At 42.9% G+C, this 16,564-nt stretch overlaps 1 protein-coding gene across 2 annotated transcripts in view; it reads left to right on the plus strand.

The window, feature by feature from the left end:
• Positions 1 to 16,564, plus strand: part of MARCHF3 (membrane associated ring-CH-type finger 3) — a 143,854-nt gene that overhangs the window by 100,023 nt on the left and 27,267 nt on the right. For both annotated transcript variants that reach the window (XM_074328546.1, XM_019732388.2), the window contains exons 2-3: positions 2,797 to 3,040; positions 5,958 to 6,162. In XM_074328546.1, coding sequence (XP_074184647.1) covers positions 2,853 to 3,040; positions 5,958 to 6,162 — 393 coding nt within the window. In that variant the 5' untranslated portion in view covers positions 2,797 to 2,852. The remainder of the gene's footprint in view (positions 1 to 2,796; positions 3,041 to 5,957; positions 6,163 to 16,564) is intronic.

Consider the following 16,564-nt stretch of genomic DNA (forward strand, 5'->3'; position numbering starts at 1 on the left):
CCCAGCTACAAATCAACTCCACCCTGCCAATCCTGCCAAAAATTAAAAAGACATTCACCCAGAAACTTACTTTGGTTGTCTCTATGGTGGGATTATGCGTGAGTTTTGTTTTCTTTGTGCTTTTCTGTACTTTCCATAACATATACTTCTCGCTTTTGCAGTGTAAAAAAATAAAAAGCAACAAATCCTATTTAAAAAGTAAAATTATACTAGCTAGTTATCTGACCGTGTTCCTTGAATGCTCAGTACCTGGTGGTTGAGAAGCCCACCAGAGTCCTGACAAAGGCATGGAAGAGTCATCCCTGCCTCTGCCCCCACGTCAGGCCTCGAACAGGACAGGTGTCTGCAGCCCTCTCCCCACTGCGAGGTTCCAAAGGGCTCCTGGGAGAGGCCAGACCACAGACCCTGAGAGGACTCATGGCAGCCAAGGAGACGGGAAAGGGAGCCTGCTGGAGTGAGGCCAGCCAGATGCCTCAGGAACAAGCAGGGGATTCCATTCCCATTCGTTTGTCTCCTATGGTCAGGCCTGCTTGACATGTGCTTGTTGGGAGGGACAGTGTCCTTTCAAGTTCATCTGGAAACTGCGTATCCATCCTAAAAACAACCAGTTGATGCACTTTTTCTGGAAATTGGGAAGATCCTGTTTTCCAGACCTGTAGGAGTCGAGTAAAGTATAATAAGTAAAGAACAAACTGATGGTTGCTAGGTGGGAGGGGGATTCGAGTGTGGTGAAGGGATTAGGAAGTACAAATTTGTAGTCACAATATAGTCACAGGGATGTAAAATACAGTATGGGGAATATAGTCAATAATGTTGTAAAAACTATATGGTGTCAGATGGGCACTAGACTTATCGGGGGGATCACTTCATAAATCATATAAATGCCTAACCACTGCAGTGTACACCTGAAACTAATATAAAATAATATTGAATGCCAAATATATATATTTGGCATTCAATATTATATATATATATATATATATATATATATATATATATATATATATATAACTATTTTCATATATAATATATGTGTATATATGTGTGTATATATATATATATACCCTGTTTCCCCAAAAATAAGACCTAGTCAGACAATCAGTTCTAATGCATCTTTTGGAGCAAAAATTAATATAAGACCTGGGATTGTATTATATAAGACCAGATCTTATATTATAGTAAAATAAGACCGGGTCTTATATTAATTTTTGCTCCAAAACACGAATTAGAGCTGATTGTCTGGCAGGGTCTTATGTTCAGGGAAACACGGTATGTACACACACACACACACACACACACACACACACACACGATGTAAAGTACAGCATAGGGAGTGTCATCAATTATATTGTAATAGCTGTGTACGGTGGGTAGTAGACTTGTTGGGATTATCACTTTGTGAGGGATAAAAATGTCTAATTATCTTGTTTTGTACACCTGAAACTAATTTTAAAAAGAAAAAAGTATAATAAATAGAGACAAATATATCTGGGAGAAGAAAACTCTTTGAGAAATTCCAAAAATGCTCTTAGGGTTGTGGGGTGGATTTATTGAGATTTGGGACCTTGACCATCCAGCCTGGTTATTGATGTGAACTCAGTCTTTCAAGCAATATTGCTACTGTCTACTGAGGCCAAGCCGTGTCGGACTCAGGAGTTTGAGGCAAACAGACTGGGCAGAAATGGTCTGTAGGGACAGTGAAACTATGTCATCTCACATTTACACATAAATAATTCTTCCTGTATTGAATGCAGTGGGGTTCCTCCTCCAGTGGGCCTGACAGCTTTGAATTTGAGGTCAAGTTCGATCCCACACCACACAGATCAGAAACCGAATTCCTAGCAATCTATATGACAGACTGTGTGTCAGGGAGGTAAAGCTGTTACTAAGAATGGATTATTTTTAATTGGCGGTAGAGATCTCATTTATCAGTTCCTTCTAGTCTCAGACGTGTTCTCTTATAATGATGCAGTGTCCCTGCATTTTAGGTAGTACATAAGAGACAAAACTCATTACTAATGTATTTATTGTAATGTCCATTAGGAAAAAACATAACAAGCTCATGAAACTCGTCATTTCATGAATAACTTTATGTAAGACAAGGCTAAAATAGGTTAAGTTTTTAAAGGAAGTTAATTTTCAAGACATTAAGTAAATAATTGTATTATGGAACACAGATATGGCAAAAGTCAGAAAGGTTGTACATTAATTGAATGATTCATGTTTGGCAAATATTGTCCTACAAGGTGCTATTTGGCCAGGTTTGTCTTTTCTTTCTTTCTCTTTCTTTCTTTCTTTCTTTCTTTCTTTCTTTCTTTCTTTCTTTCTTTCTTTCTTTTTCTTTCTTTTTTCGTCTTAGTATCTCAGAATGAAGTTGCATGGAGAATAAATTGTTTACAAGGAAAAATAACGGTAATAATAATGATTCTAGTAAGTTTTAGAGAGTGTCAACAGAGACGTATTTGCTCGTCTGGTGCAGAGCGGGAGAATTGCTGATCTTCTCTTCGGATCTGGCTTCAGAGCCATCATTCCGTCCCTCCTCCGAGAGCAGGGATCCTAAATGTACACTGACACGCTCGCTGTCTGGTTCATAACCACCGCGGCCGTTTCTTGAGGGCTCTGTGTGTGTACGCATGCGCGCGCGCGTGCATATTAAATAGTAACAAGATAATAGGCCACATCTAGGCTACCCCAGTTATTTATATTAAATAATGACATGATGATGTCGGTGGCCTGTAAGTCTACATTTCCTATTAACTACTCTGCCCAAGTAAACTGTTCTCTGATCTCTCTTAGATGGAAATCCTGTATGAATGTGGAAGCCATTAGCAGAGTAATTGCTGTCTGTTACCATGACAACCAGCCGCTGCAGTCACCTGCCCGAAGTGCTGCCAGACTGCACCAGCTCAGCTGCACCGGTGGTGAAGACCGTGGAGGACTGTGGCAGCCTAGTGAATGGGCAGCCACAGTATGTCATGCAAGTTTCGGCCAAGGACGGGCAGCTGCTGTCAACAGTAGTGCGGACTCTTGCCACCCAGAGGTAGTACCACAATTAAAATGAAAACTAATGAATGTGTAATTGATCGGAAGGACTCTGTCTGATGGAAAATGCTTAAGGGAATGTAATTAGTGCTCAGGTCTTTGTGTCAGGTGAGAGGAGGTGCTGGGGGGGGGGGTGAAGGCTACACAAGTTCTGTCATTGCTGTTTCTATTCCAATAGGATATAAAGCTAAACTTCATGTTGTCTGGCTTTCCACTTGAAGTCACACTTGCAGAAAGTCAGGCAGGGAGGGATCCCGCAAGACACAGGGTCACTTGCTTTACAATTGTTATTTTGACATGGCTACGGTAATTACACTTCTTGTCTCCAGGCACTAACAAAGGTAACCGCTCTTTAGAGTAGAACAAAGGAGGCACCTGATTTCTGGTGATGGAGCCAAAGTGATTGGATCCGTGGGCAAAACTTTTGCAGTGACATTCCTGGTGTGTGAGCCCATCAGCACTGCCTGATGGCAGCACTGAGCAGGGCCACTTCCTGGGCACATCTCTTCTCTGGTACATCCCCACTTGGGGGGCCTCTTCTATTGCTCTCTCTTTTGCTCCTCATAGGCCCCCACCCGTGTTCCTTCACACACACACACCCTGCCCTATGAAGCATACTATTGTTAAAACCCTCACAGCTTGTCTCCCTTGAGTGATGAACCAAAGCAAAGCTAAAGGCTTTCAACAGTCTGGATATGGCTTCTGCAGGCCAACACTTTGTCCTTGGAGGTCTCCCCTGTGCTGTCGCTGCCCAGTGGCAGGTGGATAGCTACAGGCTGCCTAGACAATAGGTACTGCTTGGCTTCTCCAGCTTTCTTTCAAAATAGGTAAGTGGGTCTTTGACCTATGAATGTTACATCTATATCAGCACTGGGTTTGCCTCCTGATATCAGTGCTGACACTTCTGACCCTGAAATTTGGGTCAGTCACTCACACCTAGACTGCTTACCTTGGTCTGAGCAATTCAGCCAACCACTCCGGTGCAAATAAAGGTCCACAATCTGAGCATGCACCTGCAGCAGGGTGCCTGGTGGTACCACAACACTTGCTGTTGCCCCTCGCCTGGACATGGTGGCCGCCAGACAAGGGCTCACACACCCGTGCGTGTTGTACGAGTAAACATTGTCCGTGTATTTTCAATCAGTGCTGCTATTGCAAATGGGGGGGGAAATCAATATGTATTTTCCCACCTCTAGAAGAGCTTCTAACAGTTGGTTAGGACTCAGAATGCAATGAGGCAGTGAGCATCGTTGCTCATCTGTGAACTGAGACAGATAACTGATGTGCACCTGTCACCCTTGCAGCCATCAAACACCTCATCTGATCAGGAAGAACAAGCTGCAGAGCTAAAATGACTCAGACTTGTGAGCCAACATGTGCGTGTGTGTGTGTGTCAGGAATTGTTACATGTTCTCCTACCACGTAGTAAGGTGAACTAGAAGGTTTTAGAATTTTACATGCATATGGCTCAATGTGAATGAAGGAGGCAAGGAATAATGAGAGAAAAAAGTCAACTCTAAACTTTCTTTTCCTGACCTGAGCCTGAGTAGGTCTTTGGAACAAATGAGGAGGAGATCCTTTCCTCTTTTAATCCCCTTTTAGCCTTCATTCATTCCCAGCATTATCCCCAGAAAAGCCTGTGGGAAACAGCAGTGTTTCCATTTGGACCAAAATGATGTCAGAGAGAGTGGCGGGCATGAGCCGGGTCACTGCCATCTTTGGAGGACAGGAAGAGGCAGGGGAGGGTGGGTAGAGGTTGGTTCTCAGGTTGGCATATATAGTGATGATGTATTTTAAAATCGAATGCCCAATAAAGGAAAGCTTAAGCAATGTAAGAACACGTCAATCAGAAAGGGGTAGTCCTCTCACAGGACACAGTACCCATTGAGAAGTAAGGTCACCCTAGTCTGACCCTTCCTTTGGCCACTGACTTAAGTGATGAGGGCCATGTTATTTGATTTTCCCTGACCTGAACTTTTTATGAGTGAAAATAGCATTATCTAGGCATTTACTACATACTGGTCCTTATTCTAAGCTTCTAATCTGAGCTATCTTTTCTCATCCTCACAGTCACCATATGAGGAAGGCACCATTGTTTGCACCCATTTTGGGGAAGAGGAAACTAAAGTACAGGGAGGTGACGTCACTTGCCCGAATTAGCCAGCTGGTAAGCAGCAGAGCTGGCGTTCGAGCCCAGGCAGCTGGACTCCAGAGCCTGCCTCGTGAACCACTCCATTTGGTGCCTTCACAAAATGTGCAGGGCTGGTTTTTCCAAATTAAGGCCTGAGCTCTAGGCAGAGGCCACCTCAGTAGGACAGATGCACTACTCCTTGCATTTTAGTGTCCTTAGCGTCCCAGGGAGCCTCCTAAGAAAGTTCAAAGGACAAACCCGTCACTCAGCTTTGTACTACAGCTCAGACTGCACTTCAGTGTGGCAGCTTCAGGGCTGGCTGCCAGCTAACTTCACATTCTCCTGCCCTACTGAAAGGTGAAATGAAAGGAACCTCGGGGTATTCCAAAGTGTCCTGGCCGGGTTCAAAAGACACAGTTTGTCAAGAAATGACAATTGGCGTCCAAACAATTTATTTTCTTAATGAGGAGGGATGATTTTTATTTTTTGACTGGTGGTTTGCCGCACTACCTCTATATCCAAGGGGAAAGTAACATATTGCTTGTTTTCCTCACTTTTGGCCCTGGGCCACCCCCTATTTCTTCATATTGTTAGTAGTAGATGCCCACAGACCCCGGCAGTGGCCCTCACTGCCAAGTGCAAGTATAGCTCTAGGGTTTCACAGCAGGTGTCTATTCTGAGCTGCTGCACCAGGAAGGGTCCGAAGGACACAGAGCCAGAGGACGGTCCACATGGCAGCGGTTTCTAGCCCAGTGACAAGCAGGTGCCCCTCCTTCTCTTGCAGCCCCTTCAATGACCGGCCGATGTGCAGGATCTGCCATGAGGGCAGCAGCCAAGAGGACTTGCTCTCTCCATGTGAATGTACGGGGACCTTGGGGACAATTCATCGGAGCTGCCTGGAGCACTGGCTGTCCTCCTCAAACACCAGCTACTGTGAACTCTGCCACTTCAGGTTTGCAGTCGAGCGCAAACCCAGGCCGTTAGTGGAGGTCAGTAATTGGGGCGCATCCTGAAAACTTAGCTCTAATGAGCAAATGATGTCTGCTTGTATGCCCAGATCACAAACCCTGGCAGCTTCACTAAAGCGCAGGAATAGCTGTGTGAGAATGTGGGTGTGAGAGTGTGTGTGTGTGCCCACCTACATGTGCATGTGCGTGCGTGACACAGATGGAGAGAGCTCACTGGCTCACTCAGGAGCCAACAGTAGAAAGGTGACCTCGGCCTTCCACAAGAGAGTAGAAGAAATCAGTGTAAGGAGAAAGGGGACGTTTTGAGACTTGATCTCCATTTTTCTATCCCTGTGTGGTGGAGCAAAGAGATTACTTTTCTCTTTGCACATCGTCTGTCCACCTTGATACAACAGATAAATGGGTGTTTGAGTTGCATATTCTGAGTGGTCTTTATGTCAAAATAGAGCTGTGTCGTGGTCTGAATCGTTCCGTGACCTTGTGTAAGTTACTTCACCTCTTGGAATTACTATGAGGATTAAGTAAATTCATATTTATAAAGCACTTAGAAGAATACTGGGTATCTATGCAAGTGTTTGAATTTTTAAAAAAATCTCTCCTAGGAAATTATACACAAGTTTTTTTCTGCTAATAATCTAGTATTAGAATCTCTTTTCTGAAAAGGTGGTGATGTCAACGCAGCCAGTAAAATGGCAGGACGTTCTCTTTTATGTTCTAGGAGCCACGTGATTTTTTTTTTTAGAGGGAGGGTCTGGTCTTGTATTAGCTAGGGGAGTTGGAAAATATCATTAGACCATTTTGCCCTCTCTCCTAACCCTCAATTTCTACCAGTCAGTTAAGAATTGGATATTGGCAATAGTAAATATTCTAATACATTATGAGCCAGAACTCATTGAAAGAGACCCAAGACGTTGTGCCTGCAGAGCTGCTGGGAACCTCCTCCTTGTTTCATTAGCTGACCCAGTGAAACTTTGGCATTAAAACTGAAGCTAGAAATCAAGAAGCCCTTCTTGGAGACTCCTTCAAACAGGGTGTTAGCAGCTTGGCACTTAAGGCTCTGGAGAGCTCTGTATGTACCGGGGGTGCCAAAAAATGTATACACATGACTTGTATTCATCTTCTGTTATCGGTATATGTTGTGTATTACAATTTTAATACAGTTTTTCCCTTTCTTAAAATATGTATACATATTTTTGGCACCCTCTGTATATTCTCTCGCGTTTGACCTTGACAATTTAATCAGGCCCTCTTACTGGGGCCTATTTTAGCTATGACTTGCTTGCCCAATGGCGCAACCTTTATTTGACTTGTCCCGATAAACTCTATGCTTTTTTAAAGACTCTGGGTCCAGTGACCTCTTCATTTAGCCATCTTGCTGCTTGACAACCACTTTCAGAAATTCGTGTGTATAGAGTGTCCCCCAGAGATCTGGGCCTGTGCCACATTCACTGGGTCTTACATGCCAGAACGACTCTGCAAAGGGGGAAATGTAATTAAATAATAAACAAAGGAGATGAAGAGTTCTCGAGTCCAATGGCAAAAATGGAAAAGAAGCCTATTTCTCCTGTTTAGAAACTTTTTGGAACTTCCCTGAGTTGATATGGCAGTTCCCCCGGGGAAGCTGACCTCCCAGAGTAGGAAAACCCTGCTTTAAATGGGCTGCATCGAATGGTCTTTCCTAGTATCTACCTAGTAAAGGAGACTTTTGCTTTGCTTATTAAAATTCCAGTGTATATGTGCATAATATATGACAAAGGAGGATGTGTGCACATACCTTAGTTTTTCTCAGCTTACACCCATGTGTTGTATCACCCGGTGAACCCTTTGACTCTCAGAGATGGAAACATGTACCCCCACACAGGCATTTCTTCTGAGTTTCCTGTGTTGGGCCGCAGACAGACTCCAGGATCTTAGGTTACTGTCATTAAATGAGGAAACAAGGCAAATGACCTTGAGAATGTGTGAGGTGCTCTGCAAGATTTAGGACTTCACCTACAAAAACTTAACCCAAATGGTTGCCGGTGGTGAAATTTTCGTTGCACAAATGGAATGTGACATTTTTCAGAGTTAATGATGATTGAACAAGTTGAAAGTGAAAGGCAAACCTTCTCAAGCCAGGGGAGGCTGGCCGTTTGATCTTCCCATGGCGAAATGAACTTGCTATTTGACCACAAGCAATAAGAAAGAAGCTGTCTTTGGTTTCTCAGCTGGAGGACAAATGAGAACCAGGTGCAGGGAGCTTTTTAAACAGATGACATTACTAATTGACTTTTCCCCTCTTATCAAAGGGATGGTTTATTCACAGCGAGTACTGCTTCTCAATACGTTTACCTCCAGAAAAATATGAATCTTTTTAGTCAATCAGCAAACCCCGCAAATTTGGGTTAAGCGTTAGGCGTACTGTTGCTTTATTTCTCATTTTCACTCTTTTTAATTGCTTTAATCATTACTTTATTTACCAGTTGGATCTGCCATCTCATTAAAGCAAGAAAATTCCATAACATTTAATTTCAAAATCGATGTGGTAATAACAGCTCCTGTTGCTAGAGGAAGTGGTTGAGAAAAACATTTATAAATTATATTTGTTGGCATCCCGATGTTTCCATTGGTCGGAATTACTTTAACGCCTCAGACTCACCCCTTCAGTAAACTGTCTCAGCCCTTCACTCAGCATAGCCCTCCATCCTCCTTAACCCTGCCCTTCCTTCTGAAGACTCTCCCCTTCCCCTTCACTTCCTTTCCTGCATTCTCTGCAGCCAGCAGTTAGATGTTCAACCCAGGGTTGGTGGCTCTACATGGGCTGCTACATAGTCTTCCCTCCACCCCCTACAAAAGGTACATTTCTGCTCATAATGACCAAATCAGTGGGCTGGGTTTTATTAGCACCTATAAACTGAATGTCACCGTCCCACTTTACCACTGACCAGCTGAGTGGAGTGGCTCAGTTTCTCTGAGCACCAGTATAGATAGCGGAAGGTGAGCTAGGAGCTCTTCCTGATATCTTCAGTCTCTATAAGGCTCTATAAAGCTAAAGGCCCAAGACTAAAGTTCTTGTGTAAAAATTGCATTCTACACTTAAAATGATCCATTTTATGCTATGTAATTTATACTTCAATAAGTTGATTGAGTGTGTGTGTGTGTGTGTGTGTGTGTGTGTGTACTTACCTACCTACTTACCTGTCTACCTACATGACCAGACTACATCCTTTAGTCTCTTTTGGTAACTTCATTGCCAGTGTTATACCCCAAATATTTTCTTTTTGCTAGGTAAGCCAAACAAAAGCTAGTTTCAACCCAAGAGCTACACCCGGACCATGTAGTTTATTCAGATCTGGGTGAATTTCCTCAATCGTCCAGGTAATAGAAATCTCATAAGGTCTGTGTCCAATCAAGTAAAGCTCAAAAGGAAAACATTCCGACTGTACATAGCCAGAAGGAAGAACAGATATAACACACACACGTTTTATACCTACACAGCTAGCACTTCTCTCATGAAGAGTACATATTTTTTGTTGATGATGGAAAATGTACCGAGTAGCAATTTATGAGATGAATTATCCCCAAGAATAATGACCTGGTAGGATGCAGTAAACAGACATCCACTAACCATAACAGGATTCCCTGAATGACCAGCTTGGGTGGTTTTATGGTCTCCTTCCTGCTCGTTTTCACTTTTCCTCATTTCTCTCTGAGTTGAACTCTGATACTATTTTTTTATAAGGGTAAAATACAGCAAACCAATAAAAATACCATGACATGTTCTCCAAAAATTGTGCACCTCGACTCCAGTCTATTGCTGTGATTACACATCTGACAGAGCAGTTTGCCAAGAAGTCCACCTTACTATGTGCAAATAGTGCACTTGCGTCAGCAGTTCCTGGAGAGGGGAGTTTTTTGCCACTGGCTTTCCTACAACATGTATCAGTAACACGCAGCCTTGCCTGGGAAACTCATGCAGTAATAGATCAGCTCAGCAATGTCATGATTAAAATGAAACAGCCAGGAAATGGTGGAAATCTGGAGGAAAGGCTGACCAGGATCTGATCTTCCTCCAATCAGGGAGACATGGTGATTTTTCACAGAGGGAGTGATTAGGTTTCTGTATTCCTATTTCCTTTGCACAAACCCAGCTGACTGATAAGAATTGTATGAACAATTTAAAAGTTGTTCCCTGTGAGGCAGGGATTTAGCTAAATTGAAACTGAGCGTGTTTTCACACATATCAGTTGCTCAGAGTAATGGGATGTAAAGCTAGGAGATGAGAATTAGGGATTTTTTTCAAGCTTTTTATTTATGATTATTTTTATAAGTCACTGGGGGGAAATGGCCTTAAAGTATGCCCTGGATTCAGTGTAAATCTCCAGCTCCACAACAGGGAGCAGAGCTGAACTGCTGTGGAGAAACCACTTTGTGCCTTGGCACTTGCTATTTAATAGATTTAAGACTTTGCTTGAACCCTCCTAATATGTACATATCAGACTTAGCTGGGGACATTGCTCGACTCGCATTGTAGTGGGTTTTGTTTTGACTTGATATATTCATCTAAGTAAAAACGTGAGCTCTTGGCTCCAGAGTATTCATTTTCATCAGCAAACCCTTGTACCCTTGGGGTAATTAGAAAATGATACTGTAGAGGATATAAACTGTCTCGAGGAGCTGCCCAGGCGTGAGGACCTCCTATCCCATTCCTCGAAGGAAAACGGACGAGCTCCCCTCTTCATTCCAGCTCGTGAGAGTAAGGTGTGCAGACCATAATCACAGCATGTGACAGGCAATCAAGAAGCATCTGTTCATTAAATAAATGGATGAATGGAGAACCTCCCCTCCCCCAACTGCAAGCCATATATCGTAGTTTTGGCCTGTGGTTGTAAATCAAAGAAACTGACCCCTTGCCCTTCCAGTTTAAGACAGACTCGGTGGCACAAGAGTTTATATAACACAAACTAGCACCACTGGTTTGAGCAACCTGCAAATGCAGTGATTCTGACAAATCCTTTCTCCCACCCTGTCATCAGTCCTCAATCAGGTTTTAAGGAATGGCGGGTGGTAGAAGCCCTGCAGGCATTGTAACTGGTGAAGAGGAAATGTCCACCACAGGGCTTGGCAGGGAAAGCTGGCCTGAGTTAGAGAAGTGCGGTTGAGGGTGGGGAGGACCAGGCCAAATCAGAAAGATTCAGGCCCAGCTAGCATTCGTCAAGCTTTCAGAAATCCAAGCACTATGCAAGCAAACACTTCCCCACAGCCTTGGAGGCAGGGGGAAGCGGGGGTGAAGATCATATTACCTTATTTGTTAGATGAAGAAACAAGTTTCTGGTGGTGACGTGAGGTCAACATCCCTCAGCAAGAAAAAATAAGAAGGTCTCCTGTCCTTGCATTCAGCCCTCTGTCTCCTACTCCATGCTATGTTCTGGAGAGACAAGGCCACACCCCAGCATCTGTGAAATGGAATGTGGAGGGGATTCGGTTGAGTCCATTAGGAGTTCCCACGTCCCACTCTCATGTCCACCACAGACTGTCGCCACCAGAGCTCAAGGGTGGTGGACACAGGTTCTCCCTGCTCTGCCCCCCAGGGCTTCTCAGGCCCCTCCTTTCCAGCTCCCTCTAGCGGAGGCAACTTTCCCATCAGATCCAGTGAGGCTAAGGCCCCACAAAGAAGAGTAAGGAGCTGTAGCACGAAGGACAAAGGAAATGTCAAGTACCAGAAGGGGAGAATGCAAGGGACTTTGTGTCTGTTTCATGGCTAACAGAACAGAGGCCCTCTCCTGAGTGAAATCTCTGCCAGCAACTTTTCCAAGTAGGCTCAACATCACGACTGTGGCTGCTGGTCTGTAACTAGTACTCCCAGCACTAGGCTGACAGCAGGGAGCCTTGGATTCCTGTCCTGGCCCTCCTACGACCTGCACTAAGACTTGAACAAGTCATTTCTCCTCTTTATGCATCAGCTTCCTCACCTGTAAAATCAAGCAGAACTCACTAACTGATGACCTCATTCGGACACACAGGTGTACTTTATTGAATTAACACTTAAAAATAATTTGAATGCCTCTAGGTGGCACATGCACACTCCAGGTCCCCCTTTTGCTTTCACGTACCCGGCCCTCTTCACCCTCTTGCATTTCCTGCTTACTATTTACAGTTGAGGTTCCAGAATCAGGTGACCTCTCCCACCTTTAAGAGTTCCCTAATCCTACATGCAGTACATCTTTCTTTCAGGCTAATATAAACTGAACCTAATGATTTAAGTGAGCTGAAATGGCTGGTTTGCTATCACAAGGTAAAGAAACCACTAAGAGACAGTGAAAGAACAACAGCGGTTCAAATATCTTGCACTCGCAGAATGCCTTAGCATTGGCCAAACACTTCCTTGACCTCTGGTAAGGTCGCTGAGTAGGCCACCAGCCTCCAAGTGGACTTGGGTCACCATCCTTTGTGCCAGTGATTGAGATGACATGCCTGATGACCAAAGTCCAGCAATCCTTGGTCCTGTAGTTGTTCAGCCTTGAATTTTTCTCTTGGGTTTGGTGGCTAATTTGGCAGTTACTTCTTTACTTAAAGCTTAGTTACAGAGCAACTGTTTTAAGGTATCTATTCAATTCACAGCTTGCTTCATTAAAAATTGCTTCATTAAAAAAGGAAGCCAACCGAAGTATTCACATGGCCATGCCAGATGGAAGGGAGCTAACTGCTTGGTGCCTGTGTTTTTAGCCCGTCCACAGCTAGTAAAGGATTAATTTGGAGGGGAAATCCAGTTCCATGCATAAAAGCAACTACATGACCAGATTCTGTTATTTTAAATTGTATGGATACTTGCAATGAACTTGAGTTGAAATGCAAGTTAGAATCCATGTTCTCAAGAGGACCTTTTTTGGTCCTAGTAGCTGCCCCTATCCAGATGTATAATACCAAGAATTGTTCCACAGAACTTTCTTATTTTAATTATTGTGTGTGTTTTTGTTGTTGTTTTTTAATACAAGGGAGGACAAAGAGTCATATAGCAAACAGATATGTATCCACCACCTGGAATTAACAAATGTTAGCATTTTGTTAGCTACATAATCTTTCAAAGGAACAAGTCTCTTGGGGCGGGGGCAGAGAGAAAATGGCTACGGTCTTTGCTAATTCATCTTCAGGTGGTCTCAAACACGGGAGAAAATTCAGCCAGGTTTTCCATAGGCAATCTGTGCCAAGAATAAGAAGAGACAAACAAAAAGAGACACATAATATGAAAGATTCCAGACCCTTTGAGCTGATTCCAAAAGTGAGAACAAATAGTGCAGCCAGTGTTGACCACCAAGGGGTCCACTGGTTTGAACTTTGCAAGGCAGACAATTACAAGTTATCATATGGGAGTTTGGGGTGATGGTGGAGGAGGTGAGGGTGTCCCTGGGCAGCTGGGGGGAAATCTTTCTAAGGGGGAGTCTGATAGAGGAGCCGTGAAATGTCACTGAATGACTGAGGACAGCTGCTAATCATCTTTCTCCTAAATCCTGCTGAAATAACAAGGCACTATTACCGTGTTTCCCTGAAAATAAGACCTAGCCAGACAGTCAGCTCTAATGTGTCTTTTGGAGCAAAAATTCATATAAGACCCGGTCTTATTTTACTATAAGACCAGGTATAATATAATTAATATAATATAATATAATATAATATAATATAATATAATATAATATAATATAATATAATATAATATAATAATACTGGATCTTACATCAATTTTTGCTCCAAAAGATGCATTAGAGCTGATTGTCCCGCTAGGTCTTATTTTCGGGGAAACACGGTAGCTCCCAGGAACTGCCCTGTGTGGGTACCAGGCACCGTGTTGAACAGAAGGGAGATCTAAACTAGGGAAGCCCTCATGCAGGGTTCAGATGCAGAGTTAGAGAACACGCATAAAACTCCCCGCTGAGGGCTTCTGCCAGCACTCTCCAGCATCTCCAGTTTTAAGTGTCAACGACTGACACTTTTAACTCCAAAGAAAGAATACCCGTTTTTAAACACATTAACGGTGTGAAATATTGTGAGCGCTACATGATTATGGTTAAATGCTGCCTAATGGACAACTATATGCAAATAAGTAAAGTGAAGAAGGAGCTTCAGTTAGGCAGTGGAAGATCGGTGGCCATTTATTCACCAAATAACACCCTGCTGTGCCTGTTCTGTGCTCAGAACTTCATTTTCTAGAAAAGGCACAGATCTGGACATGACACTCCAATCCAATGGCATTCGTTCCATCTATTTTTATCCTTAAGATGTTCACACCCCAAAGTTTTTCCTTCTTAAATTATTTACCCATTTTCCTGGCAAAAGGAAAATATTACATGCTATATACACTTTATATAACCATCTTATTTTAATGTCTTGGGTATCCCAATAACGGATATCATCCCATTTTGTAAATAAGGAAGCTGAGATGTTAAGTCACTCTTCAGAGATCTTCAATACTTACAGCCACAGGGCTAGTAAGTGGAGAAAGCTGAAGAATCCTGCTCCCTCTGGCTCCATAGTCTGTGCTCTTTCCATCACACTTGGCTTCTTTCTTCCTGGCTCAAAAGTACTTTCTTTCACTCGCTCATTGATGCAAACAAGTTCAAGTACACACAAAATTGAGGGCTTTTTCACCAACACCCATCCTTTCTAAAGGACTAGATCTACTTCAGAAAGGGGAGAATAAAAAAATAAATGTTAATGAAAGCCCTGATTTCCTCTTGATGTTGAATTCCTTTATTAAATCCAGAGCTGTTACTAGGGAGGGAGGGATGAAGAGGCAGAGCACAGAGAATATTTAGGGCCGAGAACCTATTCTGTACAATACTGTAATGTTGGATATGTGTCATTATACATTTGTCCAAACCCATAGAAAGTACACCAAGAGTGAACCCTAATGTAAAGTATGGACTTTGGGTGATAATTGATATGTCGAGGTAGGTTCATCAGTTGTAACAAATGTACCACTGTTGAGGGGCAGGGCGGATGTTGGTAATGGGGGGGCCGTGCATGTGGGGGCAGGGGAGATATGGGAACTCTGTATTTTCCACTCAAGTTTGCTATGAACCTAAAACTGTTCAAAAATTTAATTCTACTAACAGCAACACCCCAAGCTGTGCCAGACTGAGTGTTGGAATAGCAGAATGGCATTTCTTCTCTGTGCCTCTTTATACTCTAATCTAGCTGAGAAACGAAGCTCTCAGGTACACCACCCTGTTAGAAACCAGAAAAGTTATTCTGTTTCCAAGGGACTTTCTTTTTTTCCTTCTCATCCATTCTTTGCCTTTGAGTCTTCATTTGACCGAGTCATTATGTCACCAATTTCTTCTGAGATTTCCCTAAGGGAGATGTTATTAGAAAGCCTGGTAAGCCCAATATTGTTAAGAGCCCTTCCCCACCTTTCATGAATGGTTATGAAGGTTAATCCCTCATGACATGGTTATCCACACTTGTGAGGTAAAAATCTTTCAAAACTGTCATCTAGGTAATTCAGATTGGTAAAACTGGTTTTACAACTCATGAAAGAAAACACTGGTTTTTCTCTTGAATTATTTGTATAATTGCCTCAATGCTGTGCTCACTTTTGTGACAGGTGCAGCAGATTTGGGGAAAGATAAGAAAGACTCCTGTCGGGTCTTGTGGCTTTGCTCTCCTCCTTCATTTTTCACTGACTGTGTTTCTATGCCATGCCTCATCACTGCCTGCCTTCATTCTTGAAGAGGTAGGGACCCTGTGAAATGGTCTGGGATGAAACCGTTTCTTCTCAATCCATCATTACCGAGTTAGAGGCGCTTACACTGTGATGGATATGTGAGAGGAAAATTATGTTTGTGCTTGTATAACATGAAAGAGGAAAAAAGGCTTTGAAGCTCTTAGTTTAGAATACAGAAAACCAGGTTTAATTCTTAGTTGTGCCACTCAGGAAGATGTGTAAAGATTTGTTTGTAAAGATTGAAGTCAGATTAAAAGAAGAAAATGAAGAATTTTCTACACGTTATTTTATCACTGCTTCACCTCCAGTGATGCTATTAGAAACAGAAAGTTGGAATAAATTGTGAGGTTCAAAATCTATTGAGGCTCTGAGGAAAATGGCTAATAGAGCACATATGAAATGCCGGCAAGTAGGAGCAGCGGGAAGTTAGAATAAAATCTACAGGCATTTAAGGACTTACATCTGGGAAGAATCACTAAAAGCAAAAACTGGGAGATGAAGGGAACGTAACCACCATCCTAGAAAATAATGCAGCCCCTCTGCTTCCAAAGACTTGTTCTTTGCGTTAAGCTGGTAGATGATGGGAGAAAAGGCTTGAGAGATGGAAGCAATAAAATGGCTCCAGTATTTTTCTAAACACTGGCTCATCTGCTTAAACTCTGTGCCTTTAATGTCGAAGCCCAGAAGTCATTCATTCATCAAATTATACATGTTTTCAGCTGT

Source organism: Rhinolophus sinicus, linkage group LG03, assembly GCF_036562045.2.
Source record: "Rhinolophus sinicus isolate RSC01 linkage group LG03, ASM3656204v1, whole genome shotgun sequence".
NCBI lineage: Eukaryota > Metazoa > Chordata > Mammalia > Chiroptera > Rhinolophidae > Rhinolophus > Rhinolophus sinicus.